General features: G+C 33.4%; 1 protein-coding gene across 3 annotated transcripts; it reads right to left on the bottom strand.

The window, feature by feature from the left end:
- Positions 1–841: 841 nt before the first annotated feature.
- On the bottom strand, positions 842–25,833 carry LOC132700886 (uncharacterized). Of its 3 annotated transcripts, none has more exons than XM_060668464.1 (5): positions 25,706–25,833; positions 20,985–21,296; positions 7,721–7,863; positions 1,334–1,576; positions 842–1,034 (listed from the first exon to the last, which is right to left on the bottom strand). In XM_060668464.1, the coding sequence occupies exons 2-5, from the start codon at positions 21,293–21,295 to the stop codon at positions 898–900; spliced, it is 834 nt and encodes a 277-aa protein (XP_060524447.1). In that variant the 5' UTR covers position 21,296; positions 25,706–25,833; the 3' UTR covers positions 842–897. The 3 variants fall into 3 exon arrangements, with proteins under 3 accessions (XP_060524447.1, XP_060524446.1, XP_060524445.1); XM_060668463.1 differs by having other exon boundaries at positions 1,271–1,576; XM_060668462.1 differs by having other exon boundaries at positions 1,151–1,576.
- Between the last annotated feature and the right edge of the window lie 318 nt (positions 25,834–26,151).

Genomic DNA, 26,151 nt, shown 5'->3' on the forward strand with positions numbered 1-26,151 from the left:
GGCGGAAATATAGGGCATTATTTGTTTATGTATTAGAAGGCCGTGCGTAATATATTCAAAAATACGTATGTATGAAACATGTAACTAAAATAAAATCATTGAAGAGAACTAGGCAGAACTAAAATGTTAGAGAACAAAACTAGGTACAAAACAATTCCAGCTAGATTTTTTTGAATCTATTGCAATTATCTGTGTATGATCCAACATAACAGTCTGTGGATTTTTGCATATTTTCTGTTATATAAATGAAGGCACACCTTTCTGTCTAAGTAAGATCAATATCAAAATGACTATCCGAACTTCTGTTTGATCAAGTCCTTTAAATGACTGGTAATTATGACTGGTAATTATTGGTACTGCCCTTTCTTCGTTGTCCAACACTTTTTTGCACCCCAGGCTTCTCATTAACTGTGTTTAAAATCGATTCAGGACTAACAGCGTGATTTTATGTATACTGTAGTCCTTTAACTAAACGGCTGAGTTTTCTTTCGAAAATTTAGAACAAAAAATAGAATACTAAGGCGTCGAGATTAGTTTTGTTCACCACAGAAATAGCCACATTTAAAAACTCATCGATAATGCAAATCGTAATTCCAGCCACGTCTCATGAATATGTTACTATTGTCCCCTGGTTGTTGCGGCTAGTAAAGTGATAGTAGTAAATATTATTATTTAATTCTGAATATCTACATATCAATTTTTCACGTAATTACGAATTTTAAATAAACAATTTAGGACATACAAGAAAATTTAGGTAAGCAAAATTTGTGAGATAATAATTATCACTTTGAAAAATGAATCTGGGTTGGAATATGTTTAAAATAAGAGTTCCGTTCGGCTAGCAAATAATTTAATAAATAATAAACAATGTAAAATTTTAAAAACCTTATCAACAAATTAATCATGAATTGTATAAGTTACAATATCTTGTCGCGGTTGTAGGGTTTGACTGATTGGAAAGGAAACTCCCGGATGAGGGGTGTCCCCAGGAGCGTAGGAGTTCATTTCGTAGGGCCACTGCCGGTCATAATGATCTGAAATCAAAAGCAAGTATGATCATTTAGAAACGCAACGCGTTTTCTACAGAACTATAATTGCATTGAAATATTGCAACTTTCTTCTACTCCGTTGCTGAAATACATTGTCGAACCTGACAAATCCTCGAATTGAAAAGACCATTCAACGTCCCCTAACCCCAAAACTTCAAATATCTGAGACAATAGACTGTGGTGTTCACGTCCGGTGTAACCATAACCGAAATAGTCCTTACATGGTTCATGTTCATGATGAATATCATGATCATGTCCATGCCCGTGATGTACATGTTGAATACCGTGGTGATAATCGTGGTGATGTTCGAGTCCCGTAGAGTACAGTCCATAGTTCACGTGGCTGGTGGCGATTTTCTTCAGGCCTTGAATCGATGTCAGCAATAACGCTAGCTTAGCCAGAAGCAAAGCCTTTCCTCCGAGCACTGCCAAGAACTGAAAGCCCATCGGAATCACGATCATGCCAGCTGCTACCATACCGAACATCATCAACTGACCCATCATATTGTTTTTTCGTCTGTGGCGACCTGGAAATTAAATCCCTTTCATTGACTTGCTGTCCATTAAATTCATATTAATCCTGTCTTCTGCAACCACTGAAGTTGCGTATTCTGTATATATACAGGGCGTCCCAAATGTCATGGATAAAGTTAAAAAAGCAGATAAGAATACTACGATTTTTGACTGCTTTCGAGTTTAACTTTATATTATGGAAACAGTTGTCGGAAACGATCCTGTATGAACTGCGATGGGTACCGCTTGTGAAGTGAAACATCAATGACTACAGTTTTTTCAATATTAGCAGCAAAATAACAATTTGATAATTGATATCACGGAACAAGAAATATAAACAGTTTTTTTAAATGAGCCAGGGCCAAAATTTTGAATTAGAAAAATTTTAAATTTACTGTACGCAATCTGCAATGTCGTATGAGATTATTAATTTATTTACAAATTCAACAGAATTGCTTGACTTACTTTACGACTTGAACAAATAATATTTGTTGTTCACTGATATCAATTATCAGCTACACAAACTTGAATTTTTAATTGAAAGAAGAAATACCACATAAGCATTTTTAATAACTTTAAGTTCAGTTCTTTCGCTGCTACATTTAAAAAAAAAATAAAAAATTAAAAAGAAAGTAATAATTCATGTGTTAACTTAATAAGTAGTAGCGGTCACGCATGATGCGACATGTGACCACTGTGTCTATAAAAATAAACACCGTTCTCAAAAAAACGTTTTACCTGCAGGAATAGAAAAACTCGAAGAATTTACAATAATAAAATTTGTTCAAAATCACCTCCCCCATCTCCTGTTTCCATTTCATCCACGAGATTTGGGACATTCTGTATAACAAACGCAATAAAGCAACAGCCGCTTTGTTACCCGACCAAAATTCAGATGCTTTTTTTCAATGTCAAAATTTTACATTTGTCAGATATATTACGTAATTCATAAGGGCGGCTTCTCATTACACGGAACTTGTCAAGTAGTTACAAAGTACTCCGAGGTCCAAGTTAATGGCGATTACTTCTAAATTTGTTAATACCTGGGCTACACTACGAGAGGTTTAGATGACAAGTAAAAAGTTATTGTATTTTAGTCGTCCAAATAAGGTCTTAAAATGTCGTCAACGAATGAAATTGAAATGTCTAGATATTTATCAAATGAAGCCATATTATTTGGGTCCCACCACATAAGCAGAACAAAATGACAAAAGAAAATGGACTCTTAGGGTGATATTCCGTAACTACCACATTCTAGGTTTCTTCTATTTTTAAGTAAAGATAACCATAACTTAGAAGTAATAAAAGTAGGGTGTACAACTTACTTGGGCTCTAGCTAGTACTTGCCAGGTACAAAACAAGAAGAAGTATAGAAGCTAAGTATTTTGATGGCGAGTATGTTGGAAAACCATTGGTGCTAACAATTGGTCGGGTAGGGGGGGGGGGGGGGGCTAATCCTAGTTTGTGAATCTTGGGGTGTCCGTAGAAACTAGGAATTTTAAATACATGAGGGATAGGATGTGATAATTCTTCGCAAGCCACAAAACACTTTCCCAACCACCCCGTGTATACCGTGTTGACAGATTTTTTTGTCTCAAAAATTCCGCATCTGATTGGCGAATTTATAGCTGAATGGTGGGATCAACTTTGTTTTGACTAACCGCTTAAAACATTTGCAACGGTTGCACGCACGTTGTATGTCCATGTTTAATGCATTTATTCAATTAATTACCAATTTAAACTACGTTTGAATTCGTGAATATGGACCCGAGCGGTTTATTACAAATATTTTGTAGATCAGGGTTTCATCCCATGTGAATCGCAAATCCCCATCGCATGATTCTTTGGCGTATGATTCGCAGAACAAAGTCGGTTTAGTCAATTTCGGTTGATTACAGAACCCGCAAAGAGACGGATTATAACGAACGAATCGGGGGATGTGCGACATGGATTCTAATTTGCGTTTCAAAAACTGGTAATTAATCAGTTCTGGGTGCTAATATATTAACCACACGCTGGTTTCCTCTAATAAAATGTTGGGCTTTATTAATAGAACAGTAAAGGTTTTCAACGGCGCTCTGGCTTGTCTCATCCTACATGTACAAGGTGGTGCAAACTCGAGGGCCTCTATAGCATTTGCAGCAGCATATTTAGTCCGAAACTAATATGCATGTTAGGGACTCGATTTTCGAGAGAAGTCAAAAACTGAAAACCGCATCGTGATATGTCAAGGCGTTATTGGGCTACAGGGTGATTCTAAAAAATGTGCGATTTTAAAGACTCTCAACTTTTTTTATTGTAAGAATAGAGTTTTGGGAAAAAAACATTTTTTTTAAGTTCTTTTAACCGGGAATCTCTCTATTGTACTCGTTTTGCCTTAGAGCCTTTAGTTCCTGAGATATCACAAAAAGTTATTTCCTTAAATGGGATACCCCCAATTTTCAGTTTTCTAATATAATTTCCTGTCGAACGATATTCCATACACATATTTTTATTAAATTTTTATTACAAATCTCTATCTTTACAAATAAAAAAGTTATAGAGGGGTTTTAGAAAGGCACATTTTTAAGAATCACCCTGCAGGTCAGGGTGCGGTTTTTAGTTTTCGACTTCTCTCAAGAATCTAGTAACATACATATTAGTTTTGGGGCTAACTATGCTGCAAATACTTAAAGCCATAGAGACCATTCAAATTTGGAGCACCTTGTACAGGGTGGTCGTAAGTGGAGTGCTGGAGTGAACTAGATATAGAACCGAGATATAGGGCGTTTTTCAATTTTTGACCCTTTTGGACATTGCCCATAACTATTTTATTTTCAAAAATGTTATATTCGAAAAAACAATATTATTAGGGCTATTTTTAATATTGAAATCGCCTAAATAAAAAATGTCTTCAACTAAACTCAGTAAAACCTGTATAATCAGATGACGGTTTAAAAAATGTAGTCAGGCCTATCATAATACATCCAAATTCTTAGAAAATACGGACAATTTTTAATTAATGCGATATTTCAGAAATCCTCTCTCTCGTTAGTTATGTAAGAGCATCTGCTGTTTTTATTTTATTATTGAAGTTAATTAAGAGAGCGCCTACGTTCTTTACGGGCGCGAAGGAAGGAATTGAGAAAACGAAACATTATTGGGAATAGCAAGTTTTCTACGAATATTACGGAAAAGAAAATTCGTCGGTGCCAGATTGTTGAGTGAACATCTGCCGTTAACATTAAGTCAGCTTGACACTATCTGGATTTTTTTTTGAAATCGTAGATTTTCGAGTTTCCGCCTGTTTAGCAATAAATTTAGATTGTTGGCTTAATGGTTTTTCCATATATCATGTATACCTGCTAAAAAAGCAAACAAAGTGCAATTGCCAAATATTTCACAGGGAAGTTAAATAATAATTAAAATATTTTGTTTGTATATTACCTTTTCATATTTTTTGCTGGTGAATCACTTTTCTTTCAATCCACTGCTTTCATGTTCACTTTTTTAACAATAACGAAAAGTTTTGTTTGTTCACATTCACGTTTAAATGTTTTATTAAATTTTACAGGTACCTTATCGAAATATGGTCAAATAATCCAATAGCCTATATGTCATTTGAAATGGACTTTACGAGGTCACCACAAAACTAGTAAGCGGAATGTTCGTAAATGAGACAGGCGAAAAATGAATTAGTATACAGAGTGTATCATTTAAAAAATCAAACGGAAATTCGAAATATTTTAAATACATACTTCGTCATGAGAGTCATTTGTCCAGATCTCTCCCAAATAATGAAGTAATATGTTCAGATTTGTCTACCTAGTCTTAGGATAGATAAAGCGATGGTTCAATTATTACTTCTTATTCCTATTCATATTTCGTACCGGGTGAATCCCTTGTCCCTATCTGGAAATATGGGGTCCAGTAAGTCCATTTTAAAAACTCTGATGCATAATCTTACAACTTAATTATTTAAGGATTCTTGTCTTGCATTCCTATGAAGAAGTTTTCTTACCAAAACTTAGACGTCATGTAAATGAAAAGATTATGAGACATGTTCTCTATTACGTGAAAAATGCTTAATGTAAGGAAATGAATTATATAAATCTTAAATCATAAGTGGTCTGATGATGACCAAATTATAGTCAACTTATTTGCAATTTTTTTTCTCTGATTGCACCAACAATCAAGATACATACATACAAAGACATACCTCAAATAGTCAATTTGGCAGAAATAAATATTAATGCTGCATCAGTATTTGATGTGTTTTAACACCGAGGAAAATGTAATGTTCTTTCTTCTGGAAAGATACTTTTTTTACACCAATCTTTAAGTGAGGTGAAAGAGGTGGTCTGTGGAGAGTTGACAATACCTTTTTGATTCCTTATTTACATTTGTTTTATCTTTAGAGGTTAGACAAGTTATGAATGAATTTCAGAGTTCTTTACTGAATGCGTTATGCAAATTATCATCACGTGATAGTATTTATAGAGACTTTTCAAAGGCGTTTGACATATAGTCAGTCATAAGTCACCAATAGCTAAGATAAATGCATCCAGAGCTCCCTAACCACACTTAAACAAAAAGTGAAAGTCAATAATCTAACATATTGATGTTCTTTCTGGTATACTGCAAGGATCGCACCGTGGACCCATGTTGTTCGATTTGTTTGCTTTCGAGAGTAAATCAGTTTGTTATGTTCGCTTTAATTCGGATGACGTTTGCCTCTAACAAATCACAGTTTTTAAAATACTTTCAGGTAAGGATAAAGGATTCACTCTGGAAGACAATATTTATAACATAACTACCCCCGAGGCTTTTCTGCAAAGATAGTTTCCTAAAGTATAAAATACAGTGCCTTGTATATATTTATTTAAAATACTCTTCATCACTCATGAAAATAAAGACTCTCATAAGACACACACTGATGTTCATGTTATAATACCCGAAATAAAGAACAACTTCTATAGGCATAACCCAACCACATGTTTTATAAGAAGTCGCTAAGTTACGCAAGACCGTATTATTATAATTTGCTTCATCCAAGCTTAAAAACATTACCTGTAAGACAGTTTAAAAAGTGCATGTGTCAGCCAATGGTTTCTACAACTTAAAAGAATTTGAAGGGCACATTATGAAAGTGTCCTGACCAGTGTCTAGTATAATGGTGTATTTTGAACATTTTGTCAATATGTTTGTACCGTCGTTGGGAAAGATATTCGTTTGTTAACTGTCCTATACATGCAGTATTGTTATATCTGTGTTTATACATATAATTTCACGTATCTGATACAGATGGCTTCCGTTGACAGCGTTAGAGGTGTGCAGAAAATATTTTAGAAATTGCTGCATTTAGATTGAGTATTCCTAAAATAAATGGATACGATATGATAACTGTCCAAAGTATACTTAATATAAAGTCTCTAGAAACTCCACTAGACTGCAAACAAATTTATCCCTTTCTTCCAAATTAATCATAGGAATTCTTTAACTGTATCTCTAGTATGTAATAAGTTTCAATTTATATTTCGCAAATTGGTTCGACCGTTGGAAATAAATGAGTCATAAAGAAATAAAATAACCAAATTTTCAATGGTTAGCACATTTTTTCTTTCCCTTTGGTAAATTCTCTAATCGTTCCGTCAATAGTGGGACCTATTGAGATTGCGGATAACATTTTCCAATGTAATACCGTAATTCATAAAAAAAAATATTTTTGAAGCTTTTTAAGGTTTCTGCAGAGATCTGAGAAAATTCAATTTCCATGCTTTTTAGTAACTTACCCAAAATGATACGCATTTCTTTTTAATGTTACTGCTAGCTTACAGCAAACCCACGCTACGAGAGGGCTACATTCAGTCAAATTTGGCGACAACAAATATCTCAACTTTCACTAACACTCAAGTATATAGCGCAAACTTCAAAAGCAACTGACACGTGACTAATATAAACAACAATTAAATACTGTTTAGGTTAGCGGTGCGTACAATTATAGTGGAATTCTAGAACAATCGAACTACAATTAAATAGCGACGTTGGAGTATGTTATTCTATCATTAATTAGAAATCGTTAGGCAGGTGATTTGGCTTTGATTGTTCCGCCCCATAACTGGACACTTTAATTAAATAAACCTGTTCGTTATGGAGATAAAAAAAAACGAAATATTTACCTTCGGCATCTGGTGAAAATTCTAAACTACTCAGGCGCATCTTAAGTACCCTGGTTTTGAAAAATAGCATTACGCGCTGAAAGAATTCCCTGCTCCAGTCTCCTCCGAAAGATTTGCCAGTTACTTCCAATTTTATTGGATACCTGAGGAGAAAACAAATTATGTGGTGAGTACATTGAATTTTACAAAAGTAGCTCTTTTGATGTACTTCACTGCCCGTTTGTAGTTTGTAGTTTCTAGTTGCTGAGGGACGTAATTAGAAACAGTACCAAAAAAGTTAGCAATGATATGTTGCTATCTTTATATAAACTTTTTATTTGTTTTAATGTGGATTGTTAAAGTCTTGGTATCAGTTAATTATAAATTATTTGTAATATATAGAACTTCGCTAATCCGAACTCCACTAATCTGGATTCTCCAGTAATCCGAATAAAATTTAAATATTACTTATTTACATTATGTATTCCATAATCCGGATTTCTTATGTATTCCATAGTCTATAATTTGTGGTAACAAAATTAGGGAGATTCAGGTGCAACCAAATCAGCTTTACAACGCAGACGAATCAGCACTCTTCTGGAAAATGTTGCCAGATCGCACTTTGGCACCTCATAAAGAATAACTTTCTTTCCTTGTGCAAATGGAATTGTATCATTCCAGTTGAATATGATGCTACCAATAAAGCGTGGATGATTTTAATTTTATTTGTCAAATGGTTTCACGAATCTTTTATTCAACAAATATAAACGTTTTAGAAAGACATTAATATGAGCGGCATATCACTTTTACTGATTGATAACGCTCGAAGTCATTCAACACAAGATCAATTGATCAGTGATAATACCACGCCCTTAATCCAACCGAAGGATCAAAATGTTTTACCGCAAAACCTTATTAATTAATGTTACGTCTGTTGAAGAAACTGACAGCATTCTAAAAAACATGAATTTAAGAGATACCGTATTTCGGCTGGCTAGTTCATGGGATAAAGTGAGTCCTGATGCAGTTCAGAGTTGTTGGAACAAAATATTTTGTCATCCAGATCTTGATGAGTCAAACTCTGGTTGGGAGCCTGAAGATTTGATCCCAATGTTTTAAAACCGCCAGTAGTGAGCCAGTAATGAGCTACTGAAAGTTATTCTTTGCAAGAAACCGAGATCAACGAGTGGATCGATAGCGATGATGATTACTAACTGCACAGTGAGAATGGGAGTGAAGAGGCTGACGAAGAAGGTGATAGAATTGATATAAAAATTATACATGAGGGAGCTATTAGTTCCTTTGGGACATGTGTACAGTGGGCAGAAGAAAATGGTGCTAAACTGAATGTTTTGTCCATCTTACGAACCATGAGAGAACGCGCAATGCAAGTAAGACAATGCAGTATGAAACAAACCAAACTTACAGATTTCCTTCAATTTTAGTTTCATAACATCGACACGTTACATTTTACAATAATGCAAACCATTTATTTGCATTATTTTCGTTGACGTTCTATGTCGGTAAGTGTAAGAACTGCGTGTGGGTGTTCTTTTTTCTTTTATTTTTTAGGTGTTAGTAAATGTTTACATATTTTGTGTTAAAAAATGCTACAATAATGTGTATTTGGTGATTTTTATAGCTTTCCTTAATCCGGATGTTTCACTAATCCGGATTGCCTCGGTTGCCTGAATCGCATATCACTTTACTATAGTATTCCAAAGGACAAGTGTAAATTCACGTAACTCGTTGAACAAAAATATTTGCATCATCTAAAAATTTGTGTCTTTACTATAGGATAATTATAGATATCAAACAAAAAAATTATAAATTAATTTGTTATATACTTACAGAATTTGCAAAAAAATATATAAAATCGGAAACACCTAAATTTTGTCATGTCAAATTACTCTATTCTAAACGACAAATGTAGATACTAGTAGGCGACAAAGTTGTGAAACAAAAATATTTGAACTCGATAAATTATAGAATAGAATATGAAACACAAAAATGCAGATTTGACTTCACACAGCATCATAGAGTTTTGCATATCAGCAACTAAATAGAAAATATAAATTATTCATACATTCAAAACATTGCTGACCACATTTCAAAAGTTCTAAAGATGTATAACTTCAAAACCAGGTTTACCACTTGTCCAAAAATCTCTTCGGTCCGTCAAAGACAAAATTCCATTTGAGATGCCAGGAGTTTAAAGCATTCCATACATATGCGGCAAGAACACGAAAGAGCCTTACACAAGAGCCTAAGACCAATAAACTCATCAGCTGTTGCCGAACATAATCACGAAACCGGACATAAAATTTTATTCGATAAAACTAAAATTCTTGCATGTAATCAATTCTTCTACCATCGAAAAATCCGAGAGTCTATAGAAATCTATAAACAACCTAACAATCTTAACCGCGATTCAGGTCTCTACCTGTCATCAATTTGGGAATCAGTCATCCGAGGCGGTGTTTATGCCCATCACTCAGCTCCGCCCCCCCTCAAACAATATATAAACAGGCACAGAGTAATATACGAGCCAGTTTTAGTAAAACTCTGAAGAAGCCAACAGGATGATTGACGAGACGTCAGCAATTTCTACTCAACAAAAACCGAAGCAGGAGGAATCCAGAAGTTGTGTAAAAAATATAAATTATAAATACAAGTTTAGTCAATTTTCAAGGAGTTCCGACCTTTTCTGGTGGGACACTCTTCAAGTCTACGCCAGATATTAAACACGAAATAAAATACAAGCAACTGCTACTAGCTACACATTCTCTGAATCGGAGTTGGAAACTGGAATCCAATTACTTATGCATACTATGCATATGATGTGAGATTATGATAAAAAAAGAAGCTGCAGTAAACCATCTCATTAAAACAATTATTAGTATGACTAACCAAAACAAGGAGCCTAGGCACTGTTCACAGCCAGCGGGTGCCTAAAATCACCTTCAAAAAAGATTGTCTCGTACAAAGTTCGAAAAATATTTGAAATATTAAAACATTCAATTCTATCAATAAAATGAAACGATTCAACCTATAGATGGCCACCGTTGCCTAAGTATAAAACTAGGAAGTATTGTATTCGGGCATTGATGTAGGTACTCTAACCAAAGGACACGAGTGGATAATGATTCATACATTGACTTACCAACAAGTGGCAAATATATGAAAATATCCCACAAAAGCATGGTAGATATTGGGGTTAGGAACTGCAAATAGAAGAGGCTGACTGGTAGTTCAAGACTATTCAGATCCATCAAATATCTTTAGAGTTATTGGCAGAATAAGACTTAAACTCAAAAGATGTCTGGAAAAGCCGAAAAATAACCAGCCATGAGTATTGACACAAAAATGAAAGTGAGAGAAGCAGAAAACATCCTGGTGAAAACATTTAAGTTTTAATTGGTGAATTGGTTTAGTTATAAATTTAACCTTTTGGTTGATTGATTTGAACTTTTAAGAGTATTGGTGGGACAGGATGCCTGTCTCAGTGTGTCTCCCTTACTAGTAAAAATGTTTTTGTGGTTCGATTCCTATTTTTTTTGGTTTGTTATCATTTCATTTTCAAATTTGTCAGTGGTCATGATTTTAGTCGATACTATACGAAAAACATCGCTTCAGTGTCTTTTAGACAGCTAAGTTTGTCCCACGCACTGTACCGTGCATCCAATTTATCTTGATAACATTTTAGTTAGCTGTAATTTTTGTTGTTTTTAGAGATGTCAAAGTAAAGAAAATTACAAAATGTATGGCTAGTAGCCAAGTTTTTTCCAAGTGACGTATAAAACAAAACACTATCCATTTTCTGACATATAAGCCGACATAATATATTTTTAAATGGAACACCCTGTATATTATAAACGTGTTTAAAAGAATATCTTATTCCGATTACAATGATGTAGCGCACTTTATATTTCAGTATAGACTCCTTTTTGACAAATTAGCAAAAATAGGAAATTTTTATATAATTCCAAAGAGTACCGTCACTGTCTGCCACAACAATAATCATGTACAAATTAAAGTAGAACAAAAACACTAAAAATTACAAGACAGAATGAAGTAAAAAATTCTTTAACTATTCAAAATTTCCTGAACATTTTCCAGATTGTCTCTTAAGTGATTGATTGGGTCTGAAATCCTTTGCCGAAGTTCCACGACATTAAGCAATTGTATACACGTGATTTTTGATTTGTCCCCAAAAGAAAAAATCCATTAATGTTAAGTCGGTGCTGTTCCATAGTTTTGGTTAGTTTTGGTTAGTTTCCTTTTCCTTCCTTTCCTTGGCCGTTCCCTACCCAACCCCTGGGATATTCCATGTTAATGATCTCCAGTTAACATTTAATTTATAAATATAGGATCCAAAATATGCACATCTATGACATCACACTATACATTAATTGATTATTACCCCTGAGTTTTTATTTCGTGTATTCGTTTAGGACTATTTAAAGACCAATGTCGCATATTTTGTCTATTACAACCCTTTCATCAGTCCATAAAACGTTTTTCATAAAATTATTTTCTCATTAGGTCTATTTAAAAAATCCAAACAAAACTGCATACTTCTTTGACATTGTTCTGCACATAGTTTTTGAATTTTACGAAATTTAAATGCATTGTATTTATATCCTTTCAAAACCGAGTGGACTGATCCCTGAGAAATACCTGTCCCTTCATAAATTTTAATAATAGAGGAAACTGGATGTGCTTCATATAATGTATTCGATTTGTTTTCTTCATTTAAAACATTATGATTCCGGCATACCTTTTTAGCATTTAATACGTTACCGTTTTCTGCAAATTTCTTTGCCAGCTTTGGAAATATCTGTTTTTAAGGAGTTCGGCATTCTTGATAAAGTCTAATATACTAACGATGAGCTGTGATTGCACTTGCATTATTCAGAAAGTATACTTAAAGCATATCACTGCTTTCACGGATACAAAATTCGCGAAAACCCATTTTAGCAATAATGACTTGGACAATAATTCGACCATCAACGTTATTCTACTCCTGTCTGTAAAATACCTAATTACCATTGATTGATAGTGTCTTGTTACTTTCGAAAAATTGATAAAATCGAATTTTTCGAAAGTATATGCGTTTGGCAACGAAACCTATATCTCGGCAACGGAGGATCTTACAGCGTCGCCGTTGGTACCGATGGAATCAGCGTCGAAAAACAAACTTTTTAATTTTTTATCTGTTCTCCGTTTTCTGTTCTCTCTTCTCTGTCGACGCTCCATAAAAGCGCGAGTAACTTCGGAACGGTTTGAGTGAGGGTGCTGAAACTTTTCAAAAACGGTATACGCAATCAAAAAAATTCTTGAACCAGAAGACGCGCGAGATCCTGGCCAAAATCTTGATCTTGATGATTTTGATGATTTTTAAAAAATGTACAGGGTGCGCCGGCAAAGATCAAAAAACTGAAAATTGGGTTCCCCTTATAAGGATAATTGTCCATAACTAGAAGGCTGTGTTTCAGCTGCCATTTTCATTCAAGGGACCATATGTTACCTATGGACTGCCAAAACTTTTGTTTTTTAGATTTTCACATATTATACGGGGTGTTCGGGATATTCTGTACCATATTCAAAAATGTTATAGATGTCTCAAATTTGTAACTATCGACTTCAAATTTAGCAGAGAAGTATCATTCCACACCCCTAAACCGTAGAAACTGGGAGCAATCAAGACTCGCGTAGTATATTTTTTTTAATTTTGAAATTTTTGTTTTTCTTATTTTTTCTTCCAGATAAAACAAAATTTCTTGAAAACTATTAACTTGATCGGCAATAGTATATTATGCAACAAGTGCGGTAAACGTCATTTCAGTCACGAGTTTATTTGACACGAGTCGAGCGAGTTTTTAAGATACGAGTGAGTTAAAAAGTTCACCGAACGTGTTGCATACTTTACTTTTTCTACGACCGTTAGTTTTTGGGTACATTTTCGCAAAACAACACGAATACCTCCGAAAACATTTGATTGGTCCCAAATCCGTGCGGTAAAATCCCGGAAATGTCCGAAGTGGCTCGGAATCATGGGAAAGTGACGCTTCCCGCATGCTAGATCGGTGGGTAATTAGGTATTTTACAGACGGGAGTAGAAAATATTATTTTCCCAGGAGACGCCGAAAATTCGGTACTATAACATCTATTTCAAGCATTTTTTTTTCGATTATGTACAGGGTTTCTCAATTATAGACAAAAATCTAAAAGACCCTGAAAATCATTCTTTTCGCTATTAAATTATTAGCCATCAAACTAAATTCGTGAAAAATATGGCCAATTGGTTTAAACAGGGTTTTCGTCTACCACATACACTGAGATATTTGAAAAAATCCAAATGAAAATTGCCATTTCACGCCCTCAATATAAACGCGATGACGTCATTTACTATTACGACGTACTGCATGGTTTCAGAAAACAAGCATTTTTTCCTAAACCGTTTGCTTTATTTGAAAACTTTATATACCAGGAGAAATGGGAGATCCAGGGCTATTACCTCTATTTCGAACATTTTTTGAATTATACGCAGGGCGTGTCGTTTATGGCTAAAAAATCTAAAAGATGCTAAAAATTTCCCGTTTTTGTAAATAAATTATTGGCGATAAATGCAAAACCGTTAAAAATTGGATAATTTCATTTGAACAGTATCGTAAACTGTGTTGAGAGAGAGTTTCAGGGTTCATCTATCATACAGGGATCGCAAAATATTTGAAAAAATATTGGAAATTGCTATTATTTGTAAAAATTTTAATAATAACCAAACTGCCGTAAGTTCGCAGTTCGACGAGATGTAAAAAACACTTTACACAGGGTGCTTGTACAACTTAATTAGATCGATTTTGTTAAAGTTTCATAGTGGTCCGTAGGAGCACGATAGAAAAACAATGCGTTCCTCTACTACAAAAAGCATTTAAAATAAAGAGCTTCGTAGTGACTCTCTATACTGCGTACCGCATAGTACTGCGCAGACGATTCGCACTGCCACGATTTAGTCCTTTGAAAATACACTTGGCTACTAACCCTACATTTAGTTTATTGTTTACCTCGATATCCCTAAAAACAAAAAAGTTACAGCCAATTAAGATAAATTAAACGTACGGTACATATTATTGTTATTGTTATTGTTATTATTATTATTATTATTATTATTATTATTATTGATATGACAGATATGACTATTTCATGAGCGTCAATAAATACAAGATTGCTTTCGAAAACTCGTCGCTGCTGCTGCTGCTGCTCCTGTGGACCACTATGAAACTTTCGCAAAATCGATGTAATTTAATTGTGCATGCACCCTGTATAAAATGTCCTCCACATCTGGTGGAACTTCAAAGTTACAGTAAACATCGGTAAATATTAAAATTTGCACAAATAATAGAGTTGTCGAATGATATTTTTTCAAATATCTCGTGTCCTGTATAATTGACGAAACCTGAAACTCTCTCTCGACACAGTTTACGATACTGTTCAGAAGATAATTATTTCACTTTTAACAGTTTTTCATTTATCGCCAATAATTTACCCAGAAAAATGGAAATTTTTTGGATCTTTTAGATTTTTTGAACATAAACGACACACCCTGTACATGATTCAAACAATGTTCGAAGTAGAAGTTATAGCCCTGGATCTTCCACGTATCCTGGTATAAGAATTTTTGCAAATAGCAAGTGGTTTTTGAGAAAATAAGTTGTTTCTGAAACTATGCAGTGCGCCGTAACAATCAATGACGTCATCGCGTCTTGACAGCCCCCGATTTCAATATGGATTTTTTAAAATATCTCGAGCAGCGTATGTGACGAAAACCGCAAATACAAAAATTGTAGCTCTTGATGCGGCCTATGACCTGTTTGAACCAATTAGACATATATTTTACGATTTTTGAGTTGAAAAGCCGGTATATAATCGAAAAAATGGCTGAAGTAAATGTTATTGTACTGGATCTTCCGCGTCTGCTGGTTAAAGAATTTTGCCGATCGGGTGAACGATTATGGAGTAAAACATATTTTTCTGGAAGCTAAAATTACCAAAAAAAAATTTCAAGCATTATTAAACAATACTTGATAAAATTTGATTGCACCTAATTTCTACCGTTTAAATGTGGACACGGACTTTTACTTCTCTACTAAATTTGAAGTTGATATCTGCAAATTTAGGACATTTAACACATTTCTCATTTAGCACGGAATATCGGGAACACCCTGTGCAATAGGTAAAACCCTAAATAAAAAAGTTTTTGCTGTCTATATCGCAATATAAAATGAAGTGAGATCTGAATCATAGTATTTCAGTTATAACCAATTTCATTAATAGGGGGACCCATTTTTCAGTTTTTTTGAATTTGAGGCGCACCCTGTATATTTTTGAAAAATTGCCAAGAATTTTTTTGGTCTCGTAAACGGGTTTTTAGAATACATGCCGACCCCCCAACCACCCTCCCATTTTCAATAGGTTGCGTCACGGGACAAACCTGGATATATGTGCCAAATATGAAGTCGCTTGCTTCAAATTTCGGACACTTATCGTGTTTCATGGCAATGTTGCGTGGAAGGTTAAAAAGGAGGCAAATTTCAATTTTGCTGCTCCAACGGTTCGAAAGTTATTCAGGAAAAACCAATAGATGAGAACGGAGAACGAGAAGAGACCGTCACCGAGATATAAAATGTTTATACGAGGGCAGATATTTTCGAAAAATTCGATTTTATCGATTTTCGAAAGTAACAAGTTGGTTGCTTTAAGAAATACGCGCATTTTTACCACAGCAATAGCGAGCTTACGTCTCAATTACCGACGTAGACGGTTAATCAAGGGTCGTCCAATTTTTCTACGCGTCATAATCCGCTACAAAGAGAAACCTTGGGAAATTGTGTGCTTTTGTGTGGAAGTGATTCCGCGAAATTTCGGATCATCATTCCTTCCACGCGACTTGGCAGTGATTAGTCTCGGCTTTTGCGAGAAGAGAACGTATTTTCTTAAAAATTCCAGATGTAATTAGACGGATCGTTGCGAGAAAGCTTCCGAGATAATGCGACCTTAGGGATCGGAGATATATAGAATGTGACCCATTTTAATTAAAATCGCACCTGTGGGTTCATAATTTTCAAGTTACTCTTTGTTCTGTTCCCATCAATGACGATTGAGGTAAGAAATTAAAGTTGATAGAGTATTAAATAAATGGATGTGAATTCAGTTCCTGTCTCAAAAATCATTTTCTTTTTAGCGATTTGGTAACAAGCAGTTACAATGGTGTCCTATTTGTCGTCTTTATTAATTGTTTGCCGATGACATGACGTTGTTTTCAATTGTTGAATGCTGTTTCTGAAGATTTAGTAAGAAAAAGAATGCAATTATTGTCAAAAACGCTTTAAAAGTCTAAACGTTATTAAACAATTAAATTAGTATATGTCAGAACGCATTTGACATTTAGAAAACGCTTACCATGCGCACCACATAGTACTTTTGTGTATAAAAAAATCAAGAAAACATAGATACAATAGTATATAATGCCACAAGTACGGTAAACGGCATTTGACTCACCAGTTTATTTGACGCGAGTGTTTAATAAACGAGTGAGTTAAAAAGTTTACCGAACGTGTTGCGTACTATACTTTTTCTACGACCGTTAGTTTTTGGGTACATTTTTGCAAAACAGCACGAATGCATTCACCGAAATGATGGTCAGAATTGACAAACGTCAAAATTCAAAGCGTGGGAAATATCTCCGATTGCTCCCAAACCCGAGCGTGCAATCCCGGAAATATCCGAAATGGGGATCCGTGGATGACGTGGTAAAATGACGCTTCGCGCACGCTAGATCGGTGTGTAATTAGGCATTTTACAGACGGGAGTAGAAAAAAGTTGTTTGGACTCAGTTATGCTTTAACAAAAAATATAATGTTATCGAGTGTCAATTTCTTGCTCTGTTCTAGACATATTTTATATGTAATTATTTACAACCAAGAAAATTGTGTTACAAGTGAGGTTTGCAGGTCTAAATATTGATTTCTGCGTCTGACAGCTATTCTTATATATTTATGATATATTTCCTTACGGAAGTTCTTCTTTAGTGGTCTGTGATGATATTTTGAAAATTTTCATTTGCAAAAAATGAAAATACTCTACAACATTACGGTATGCTTGCATTGAATACATTAAATTAAAAAATAGTTTATTATAATTTGCAACGACAGGAACATATAAAAAAAATAGTTTTTTTGGAAAACAGTTTTCTTGATTACGTGAATGTTCTAATTTTGTTTTCTATTATTCGTTTTATAGATTTTTGTCCATGGGATATTTGTCGGCAAGTGTAAAATTTTTTTGATAAAATTCGTTCCATTCTTATGAATAGAACAAATCTCAAGCACTTCGTTAACAGCTTAATTACGGAGCAGGGAAGTAGGTGCCATTTCTGTAGTGGTTTTGCCATGTTACACCGTTAGCTCCTTGGACATTTCTTAACTGCTAACTTAAATTATAGAATTGGAGTGTTTCCAATTGAAAAAATATGAGTTTTAACAATTTTTCATTTAAATTTTGTAATATCAACTCAGACTATTAAAGTTGTAAGGAAATAAACTTCAAATAGATAGATATATTTAAATCTGCAAATAATATAAGACTTTGGAGGGTATATATGAAATGTGACTAGAAAGTTCCGAGGAATTTAATAATTCTTTAATAAAATAGGGTGTAGTATAATTCAACTTAAACAACGTTTGTCTTCAAGGTTTTTTGATATTTTTTATCCCCAGGTTTCGAAATAAAGTGTAATAAGTAATAATAAAACCAGTACATAAATACGTCGTTCAAGGGCTACAACTAAATCAGAATTAATAAGAAAATGTAAGCTGCAAAGTTTGACAATAGGAAGTAATATTTCATTGATAATTTGCCCTTATAAATTTGATTACAGTAAAATTCATAATATAAATTTAGCGTCACAAACAGTTCTTGTATACAGAACTAAAAATTCATTATTGTTTTACCAAAATAACTAACCTAAACTAAAATTTGTAGTAATGAAGTGTGATAAAAATTGTTGTGCACTTGTGATAAATCACTGAACTGGAAATTTTATCCTCTTTCCAAAAATCGAAAAATCTAATATGGTGATTACAAAAACAGTGAAAATTAAGGCGCATTGCGGGATAACAAAAGATCTTTTACTCGTCTTAAAAAAAAAGTCTGAACAATGTCACACTTTGACAGCTGTCAATTTAACCGTTTTGGATTTACTAGCGGAAAACGAAATCCGCCGTTACAAAATATGCTAAGTTTTCTTTAAAACTTTTCCCTTTTAACCTTTGCAGGAGTGGAAATCCCTGGATAGAGAAGCGAATCTAGGACACATTTTATGAACAACATAGCACAAGTAAGGAAAATACCCGCCTAAAAGAGGTATAAACTCCAAAAGAACTGTGTCAGTGAAATTTTTTTTGCCGACCCACATCGTGGCAGTAAAGGTTTGAACAACGATTTTTGTCAATACCTTGGAGTTAAAGAAAGAAGTCAACAGATCAACAGGTATTACTTGCTCCGTCCGATCCAACTAATAATACGCTTTCCTATAAACGAAAATAAACAAGGTGACTGCCTCATCTGCTCTGAAAGCCAAGGAATCGAAGTAGTTCTGAGATTAGTAGTTGTGTTAATAAATATTTAAAGTCTTTGCCAGTATCTACCGAAGAAGTAATGTTTTTTAGCGATGCGGTGATCAAGGCGTACAAGAAATTGAAAATATCGACGTAAAAAATCTAAAGTTTTTAGTAGTCGGAGAGACACTGTGGACAGAAGATTTTAAGAATGTAGTTTGTAGTGCCAGAAGAAAAAGAGACAAGCCATTACATTGATATTAATGAAACAATTATAAAAAGCGTGTTTGCTGGAAGCTAGGAAAAAATATGGCCGTTGCGATTTATCAAATCAAAACCATTTATTACGGAGTTTAAGGAAGCCTTTGTGGATAAATGTAACAAAATTTTAATAAAAAAATGAACATATGAAACACCAATTCGAATACCTGGGACTAAGTGTCAAGATTTGAAAACACTATTTACATTAGAAGCTTCAGCACTTAATGAAACATGTAAAACCCAAGATACTTTTTTCGGGAGTGATGAGCAAATCACCGATTAAAACGTATTATAATTCTTGAAATTATATTATGATATATTATTCTATTAAATTAAATATACCAAAAAGACTAAACGTGTGTTCCCTATTTTTTATTGCGCCATAATAATAATCAAAAATAAGGTAAGTTAATTTGTACTAATAGAGGAAAGGCACCTAATAACTATTAATTTAATTCATTAATTATATTTAACCAATTAAATAAAAAATTTCAATCTTGACCCATAACAAGAGCTACATCCTCAAGTTGGTACAAGGGTACGTCTAGTGATTTAAAGCATAATCGATATTGCAAAATTTGACATCCCGTCTCAGAATGGCAATAAAATTGGCGTGATATCACACATTCGAAATTCATTAAAAAAAATTGTTTTCAAAAATCAATAAATACAACAAATAATCCTCTAGGTTCAGTAATATCGTACAGGCTGATAACAAATTCAAAAAAATATATCTAAAATTTTAATGGCCCATACTCTCAGGAGCAAATTAATACACATTGTCTTTTCTCTTATATTTCTTTTTTTATACGTTTAGGTTAGGGATTTCCAAAAAATATGTGGTAGTAAATTTTCATTAAAATTGCCTAATTTCCCACCTAGTTCCACTCAACCGAAAATATAATTAAATTATTTGAAAAATAATTTTTCTGAGACAAAGTGGCTTCTATGCAGCAAGTTGAACAATTTTCGGAAGTTATGGATGTATAGATGTATATACGATACCTTCTGTAACTCAAAATTTAGTTCGGCATCTGAATAATGTAACCATCCTATAAAAAGTATCGAATTGATAGTAGTAAAGTATACGTTGTAATTGTAATTATTACTTTAATAGCAGTGTGTTATGTATTTGGATGTGCATCATTAATGGTACGGAGATAGTTGACCCCATGATTAAGTTTTATTTTACCAGAGAAGTTTATGGTCAAATAAGTAAATAAAATATATACATCGGTATAGCGCCAACAAAAGAATATAAAGAAAAAAACCTGTAGTCAAAAGACACCCTTATAAAGATATCTCTTATTAAAGTGATCATCCTGTATATAACCGAATACAAAATCATTGCGAAATTTTCAAATATCGCTCGCGAACAACCACTTGACGAAACGGATGTTTCTTACCTATCACCCCCATCCGTGCCGTTACTTTTCCACTTCATCAGAGCGATTCCTTGGCCGATCTCTATGACGTCACGGCTCAATGCTCTATCAATGGCCAGCAGACTCCTGCGCTTCAGGCATTCCTGCAGATGATGGTAATGATTCCGCTGCAGATGCGGTCGCAGACACTTTTGCAAAAGCAACGTGGCAATTTTACCCAGCTCGTGCCACGTGCCGTTGACGATAATTTTGCTGCAGTTCGCGGGAGGATTGTCCGGAATAATCAGGAGCAGCATGAGGGTAATTGTGGCCGAGAAGTTGGCAAGAAGCATTCTGAATTCGAAAATAAAAATTATTATCAATAACTTTACCATACGAGCTATATTTTCATGTCAGCAGAAAAGTATGTTATTTTGGGAAATGCAAATCAACGACGTAAACACTTGATAATTCAAATTTGTGCTACTACTACTATAAAGATAATCGTGAGAGGAGATAATTTAATAATTAAATAAAATTTTTAATGCAAATGTTTGATAGACTGTTGAGATATTTTAAATACGGTCGAGTTCGGATATAGTAAAGCCGTTTATTGTGAACACTCCGTTATTCTGAACACTTTTTGAATTACTATAATAATAAAATTTTTACTGTTTATAGTGAACTTTCGGTTACAGTGAACTAAATTTCGTCAAGATTAAGATACATTTTCCGTTTTTAATGAACTTTAGATTTCGTGAAGAATATTCAAATGGAGAAGGAAAAACGAAAAGCATCAACTATGAAAGAAAAATACGATGTTATACAAAAAAAATAAAAAAATTCTCCAAGGTTCGAATAACAGTTCTGATTACTGCAAACATGTCTGGGACAGAAAAGAGAAAACTGTTTGCTATCGGCAAATCAGTAAACCCAAGATGTTTTAAGAACAAGCCCCTACCAGTCAAGTACAGTTCAAACAGCAAAGCGTGGATGACATCTGACTTGTTTACCGAAGAGGTGCTCCAATGAGATACAGAAATGAAGAAGAAGAACAGAAAAATGATTCTTCTAGTAGATAATTGTCCAGCACATCCCAATGTTCCGTTGAACCAAATCAAACTGGTTTTTATGCCACACAATACCACTTCACAACTGCAGCCCATGGATCAAGGCATAATCCATTTCCCGAAGTGTCACTAGTGCTTGACAAGAAGTTAGCAAAAAACACAATTGCAAACATGCAGGATTATTTGAAGCAGAAGATGATTTTGACTCTGATGATGAATTGCCTCTAACGGGATGCCTAAAAAACATTGATCCCGAAAATACCCAGGAAACTACCGACACCCAGAAAGCCCTTGAAGCAGAGATTATTCAAGTTATTCCAACCGAATCTTTGACAGAAGAAATTATCCCGTTAGCATCAACAGGTACATGAAATGTAACATTAAAATAATGACTGATTTATGTTATTTTTTTCAGAAACAAATGTAGAAGAATAAGAAAAGAAAAAAGAAAAATAAAATAATAAACTGCGCAATTTTGCAAAAACAATTTAAAGTATTTTACGCTGTGGATAATAATCATAATAATAAAACACGTAAAAACTAAGAACAAAAGAATGAAACAAAAAAGAACTGTCTAATTAATCAATTAATCAACTCATTTATCGCTTGAAATGTCTCTCACAGTTCGATAAACGTTCTTTAAACGATTTTTTTGCATGGCGAACTTAAATTTTGTATGTGTGTATGGATAATCTACATTTGCAGTAAAAGATGCGAACTGAATACATTATTTTACAGTTCAATAATATTTTGGGCATTGAGGAAGGCAGAATTCCTAAATTAATGGAAAGAAAGGAAACAAAATTACTAAATTAAAAATTTACCTATTTATTTTTATTTTTCTTGACTTATTGTCATATTTTCTGATAAAGTTTTGTTCGCAAAAATGTGTATACCTCAAAAAATGCCAAGTTTAGATATGCTTAACAAAATTGAAAAGGTATTAATAGGAGTGATTAATGGAAGGATAATATACAGGGCGATCCATTTCATTTTTCACTAAAATTAATATTTTTCATTTTGCCTCATCATATATAAACGATTCGAACTTATTTCAAAATAAGTGTAGAATAAATGACTATAAAAAAAAGGAGTACACAGGGCATTTGTTACGAAAAACATGGCTATAAACAGTCGATACTGAACATAATTACCCAACACTGAGTGATTGAATGTAAAAAATTAGGGCAGTAATACACAGGGTGTTCCATTAAATATTAAATATTAGAAAATAATTTTAAAATGTTTTTTTTTGTATTATCTATAAATTTTTTATTTAACTTTTTTGTTCTAAAACAGATAATAAATGGGACATGTTACTTTTATATTTCAGTTTTAAAACTAACAGTTTCAGTGAAAATCGTTTTTTCGATTATTAATGAATTATTTATTATTAATACTATTATTTATTTATATTATTAATTTCTTCAGTAATTTTTTGTGTTGGTTCATTGATGTAATAATTGTTCTGATTTTCATATACTTTATCATTAATAAATACAATTTTCATCGCGAAAAAAAAGCCAAGTGGTGTTACATCCGGACTTCGAGGCGGCCATATTATCTCTCCATTTTTTACAAATGGTTAAATTAAGGTGTGTACATATAAAAAACCTCTTATTTCTTTCCCACATTGAAATGGAGCATTATTTTGTGAAAAAGCTAAAATCTCGAGCAAAACTGCGTATGTCTAGTAAATAGGTAGAATTTTGTAACAAATTTAAGAAAGTTTATCTATTTTCTTGTTTATAATGTTTTTCTACAGATCATTATTGACTTTAGCTATAGGACATAGACGCATGAAACGATACGTATTTTTAATGTGCCTAACATTAAGTAATTACAGAGGAATTCATTTAAAGAAACATAAATGCATGTTATCAATTTTTTTTTAATTTCTATTTCCATTGATACATATGACTGATAAAAGTAGGAATTAGCACCGAAAGGCTAATTGAAGTTTTTGAACAATAGCTTACGAAACTCGATTTTCCAGAAACGCCTCGCATAACGTCAAATATCTTAAAAATTATGCAAGAGTTTAAATGAGAAAGTTAGATTAATGATACAGAATTTAAAAAAAATATTATACACTGTATACAGGAAACTACGATATCTTAAGATATCTCAAAAAGGTATGAAACTTTTGTATTATACCTTTTTCTCTATCTCTGCTATGGGCAGTTATATGTAGAACAAAATACAGCAATCGCATGTCTTTATTCTAAACGAATTCTTGAATGTTAACCATGCAGTATAAATTGCCTGAAATAAAAAATTCAGCAAATTTATGAAAAATTGCCAAATAAGAACGTTGATTTCTAGCGAATCACAGTATCGAAGTAGTTTCTAAAATGTTTAATGATCCACAATAAAATATTATTGTGTAGTTATTATAAACTTCAAAACTAAGATACAAAAATAGCGATAGAAAACACTTAAAGTAAAGGACAAAGTTAAATATTAGCCAAAAATTAAAAAGGTTATTGGACGATACATTTTTTTTGTTAATTTATTTCTAAGTATTGTTTATATGAGGTATTCATATGCTTAATTAGCCTTTAAGCCACAGTTAACAGTTGAAAAACAAACGGATATGGTACCGATAATATACTGACATATGGTATTTCCGATATGCGTTGAATGCATACTATGATATATATATTTTTGAGAAACGTAATAGTTTTGGTTAGTTACAAAAACTGAATTTTATACCGATTTGAGGAGTTAAAGATATATAACAATTTCACCATCGCCCTGTAGCTCGAAAATGCAGATTAATATGACATTTTAGTTGACGACAAAGCTAGAACATTTGATGATCTTCCAATATCCTTCCAATGAAAACGATTTAGCAATAGAATGGCACATTAATAATGATTTTTTTTCTGGATTGTCTTTGATTTCATTGGCTGTACTTCACTTTTCTGTTTTCAGCTAAGAGTACTAGAGAACAACAGATTTATTTGAACTGAGGAGGCTTTTACTTGATGAAAATCCATTTATCAAAATAAATAAGAACTAAAAGTTCAGATTTTCACGAAATTATATATTTTGGCATTACAATTGTTTCGACATTTTTTTTTTCGTTCTTCCTTTATCCATTTCGTCTGGCCTTGGATCTAGGCTTCCCTTACAGCGGGACTTCTGTTGGTTTTTAATTTCATGAAGTTTGGAAAAACCTTATTTTGCAGACATTTGTTAAAAAAAAACAAATGTTTTGGGAACATATTCGGCAACGTAGAAGTAATTTAAAATACCAAATAGCCAAGAAACCAATTTCGGCTGCTTTCAAAAATTGAACTGAGGAGATAAACACACGGTGTTGTCGAAACAATTGTCATGTCAAAATATATAATTTCGTGAAAATCTGAACTTTTAGTTCTTATTTATTTTGACAGATTTATTTCCAAATTTCATTATGTAGTATTGCATAATGTGTCAATGAACAAAATAAGAATGATATTGCCAATGAATTAGCAAATTGTCTTCGGCAACTTAGGATATGGAGATAAGTTTGACAATATTTTCAACGTTTTCAGTAGTCGATCTTTTCACATTTCTGTTATCGACTACTTAAATAAGCAATTAAGTGCAAGGTGCTATACTTTGCTTAGTTATAATTAGTCAAAAATACATATTACAAATAATATTTAAATAAGCTTTTGATTGTGCAAAAAGAATGCAACTTACGTTTATGGAAATGCAGTCCAAATCACTAACCTCGCTAGGCACAGAACTAAAGACTACGATTTCAAAAAAATCCGATCACAGCCTGAACGCATTTCCGGAAGGGCACTTGCCATAATGTCATATCCGCGGCGAGTAAAAAATGCAACGAATGCACACGACATTATTATATATTTAGCAACCCGTGGGGGTGTGGTAGTTGTCATGTGGTGCGTGAAAATTACCTTAAGTTCAGTGTCTTGGAACATCCAGGATACGTTACTAATATCTGTTAATATCGCTTTTCATATTAATGGCAGCGGCGTTTCGGAACGTTTTTAGCGGGTCAGTTTTAGCTGGTTGAAACAGTTTAAACTCGCACATGTTAATTCTACTGGTTCTGTGTGCATGAAGCAAAATTCCAACAGTTTCAACTGAATTCGACCAAACCGATTGAAACCTTTCCGTTC

The sequence above is a fragment of the Cylas formicarius genome, unplaced genomic scaffold (genome assembly GCF_029955315.1).
Source record: "Cylas formicarius isolate icCylForm1 unplaced genomic scaffold, icCylForm1.1 PGA_scaffold_4__25_contigs__length_36172078, whole genome shotgun sequence".
NCBI lineage: Eukaryota > Metazoa > Arthropoda > Insecta > Coleoptera > Brentidae > Cylas > Cylas formicarius.

Coding starts and splice junctions, on each gene's coding strand:
- LOC132700886 (XM_060668462.1), bottom strand. CDS start 21,295: ATGCTTCTTGCCAACTTCTCGGCCACAATTACCCTCATGCTGCTCCTG. Junction 1,577..7,720: donor ATTTTCACCAGATGCCGAAG/GTAAATATTTCG, acceptor TTTAATTTCCAG/GTCGCCACAGACGAAAAAAC. Junction 1,035..1,150: donor TCAATTCGAGGATTTGTCAG/GTTCGACAATGT, acceptor TTTTGATTTCAG/ATCATTATGACCGGCAGTGG.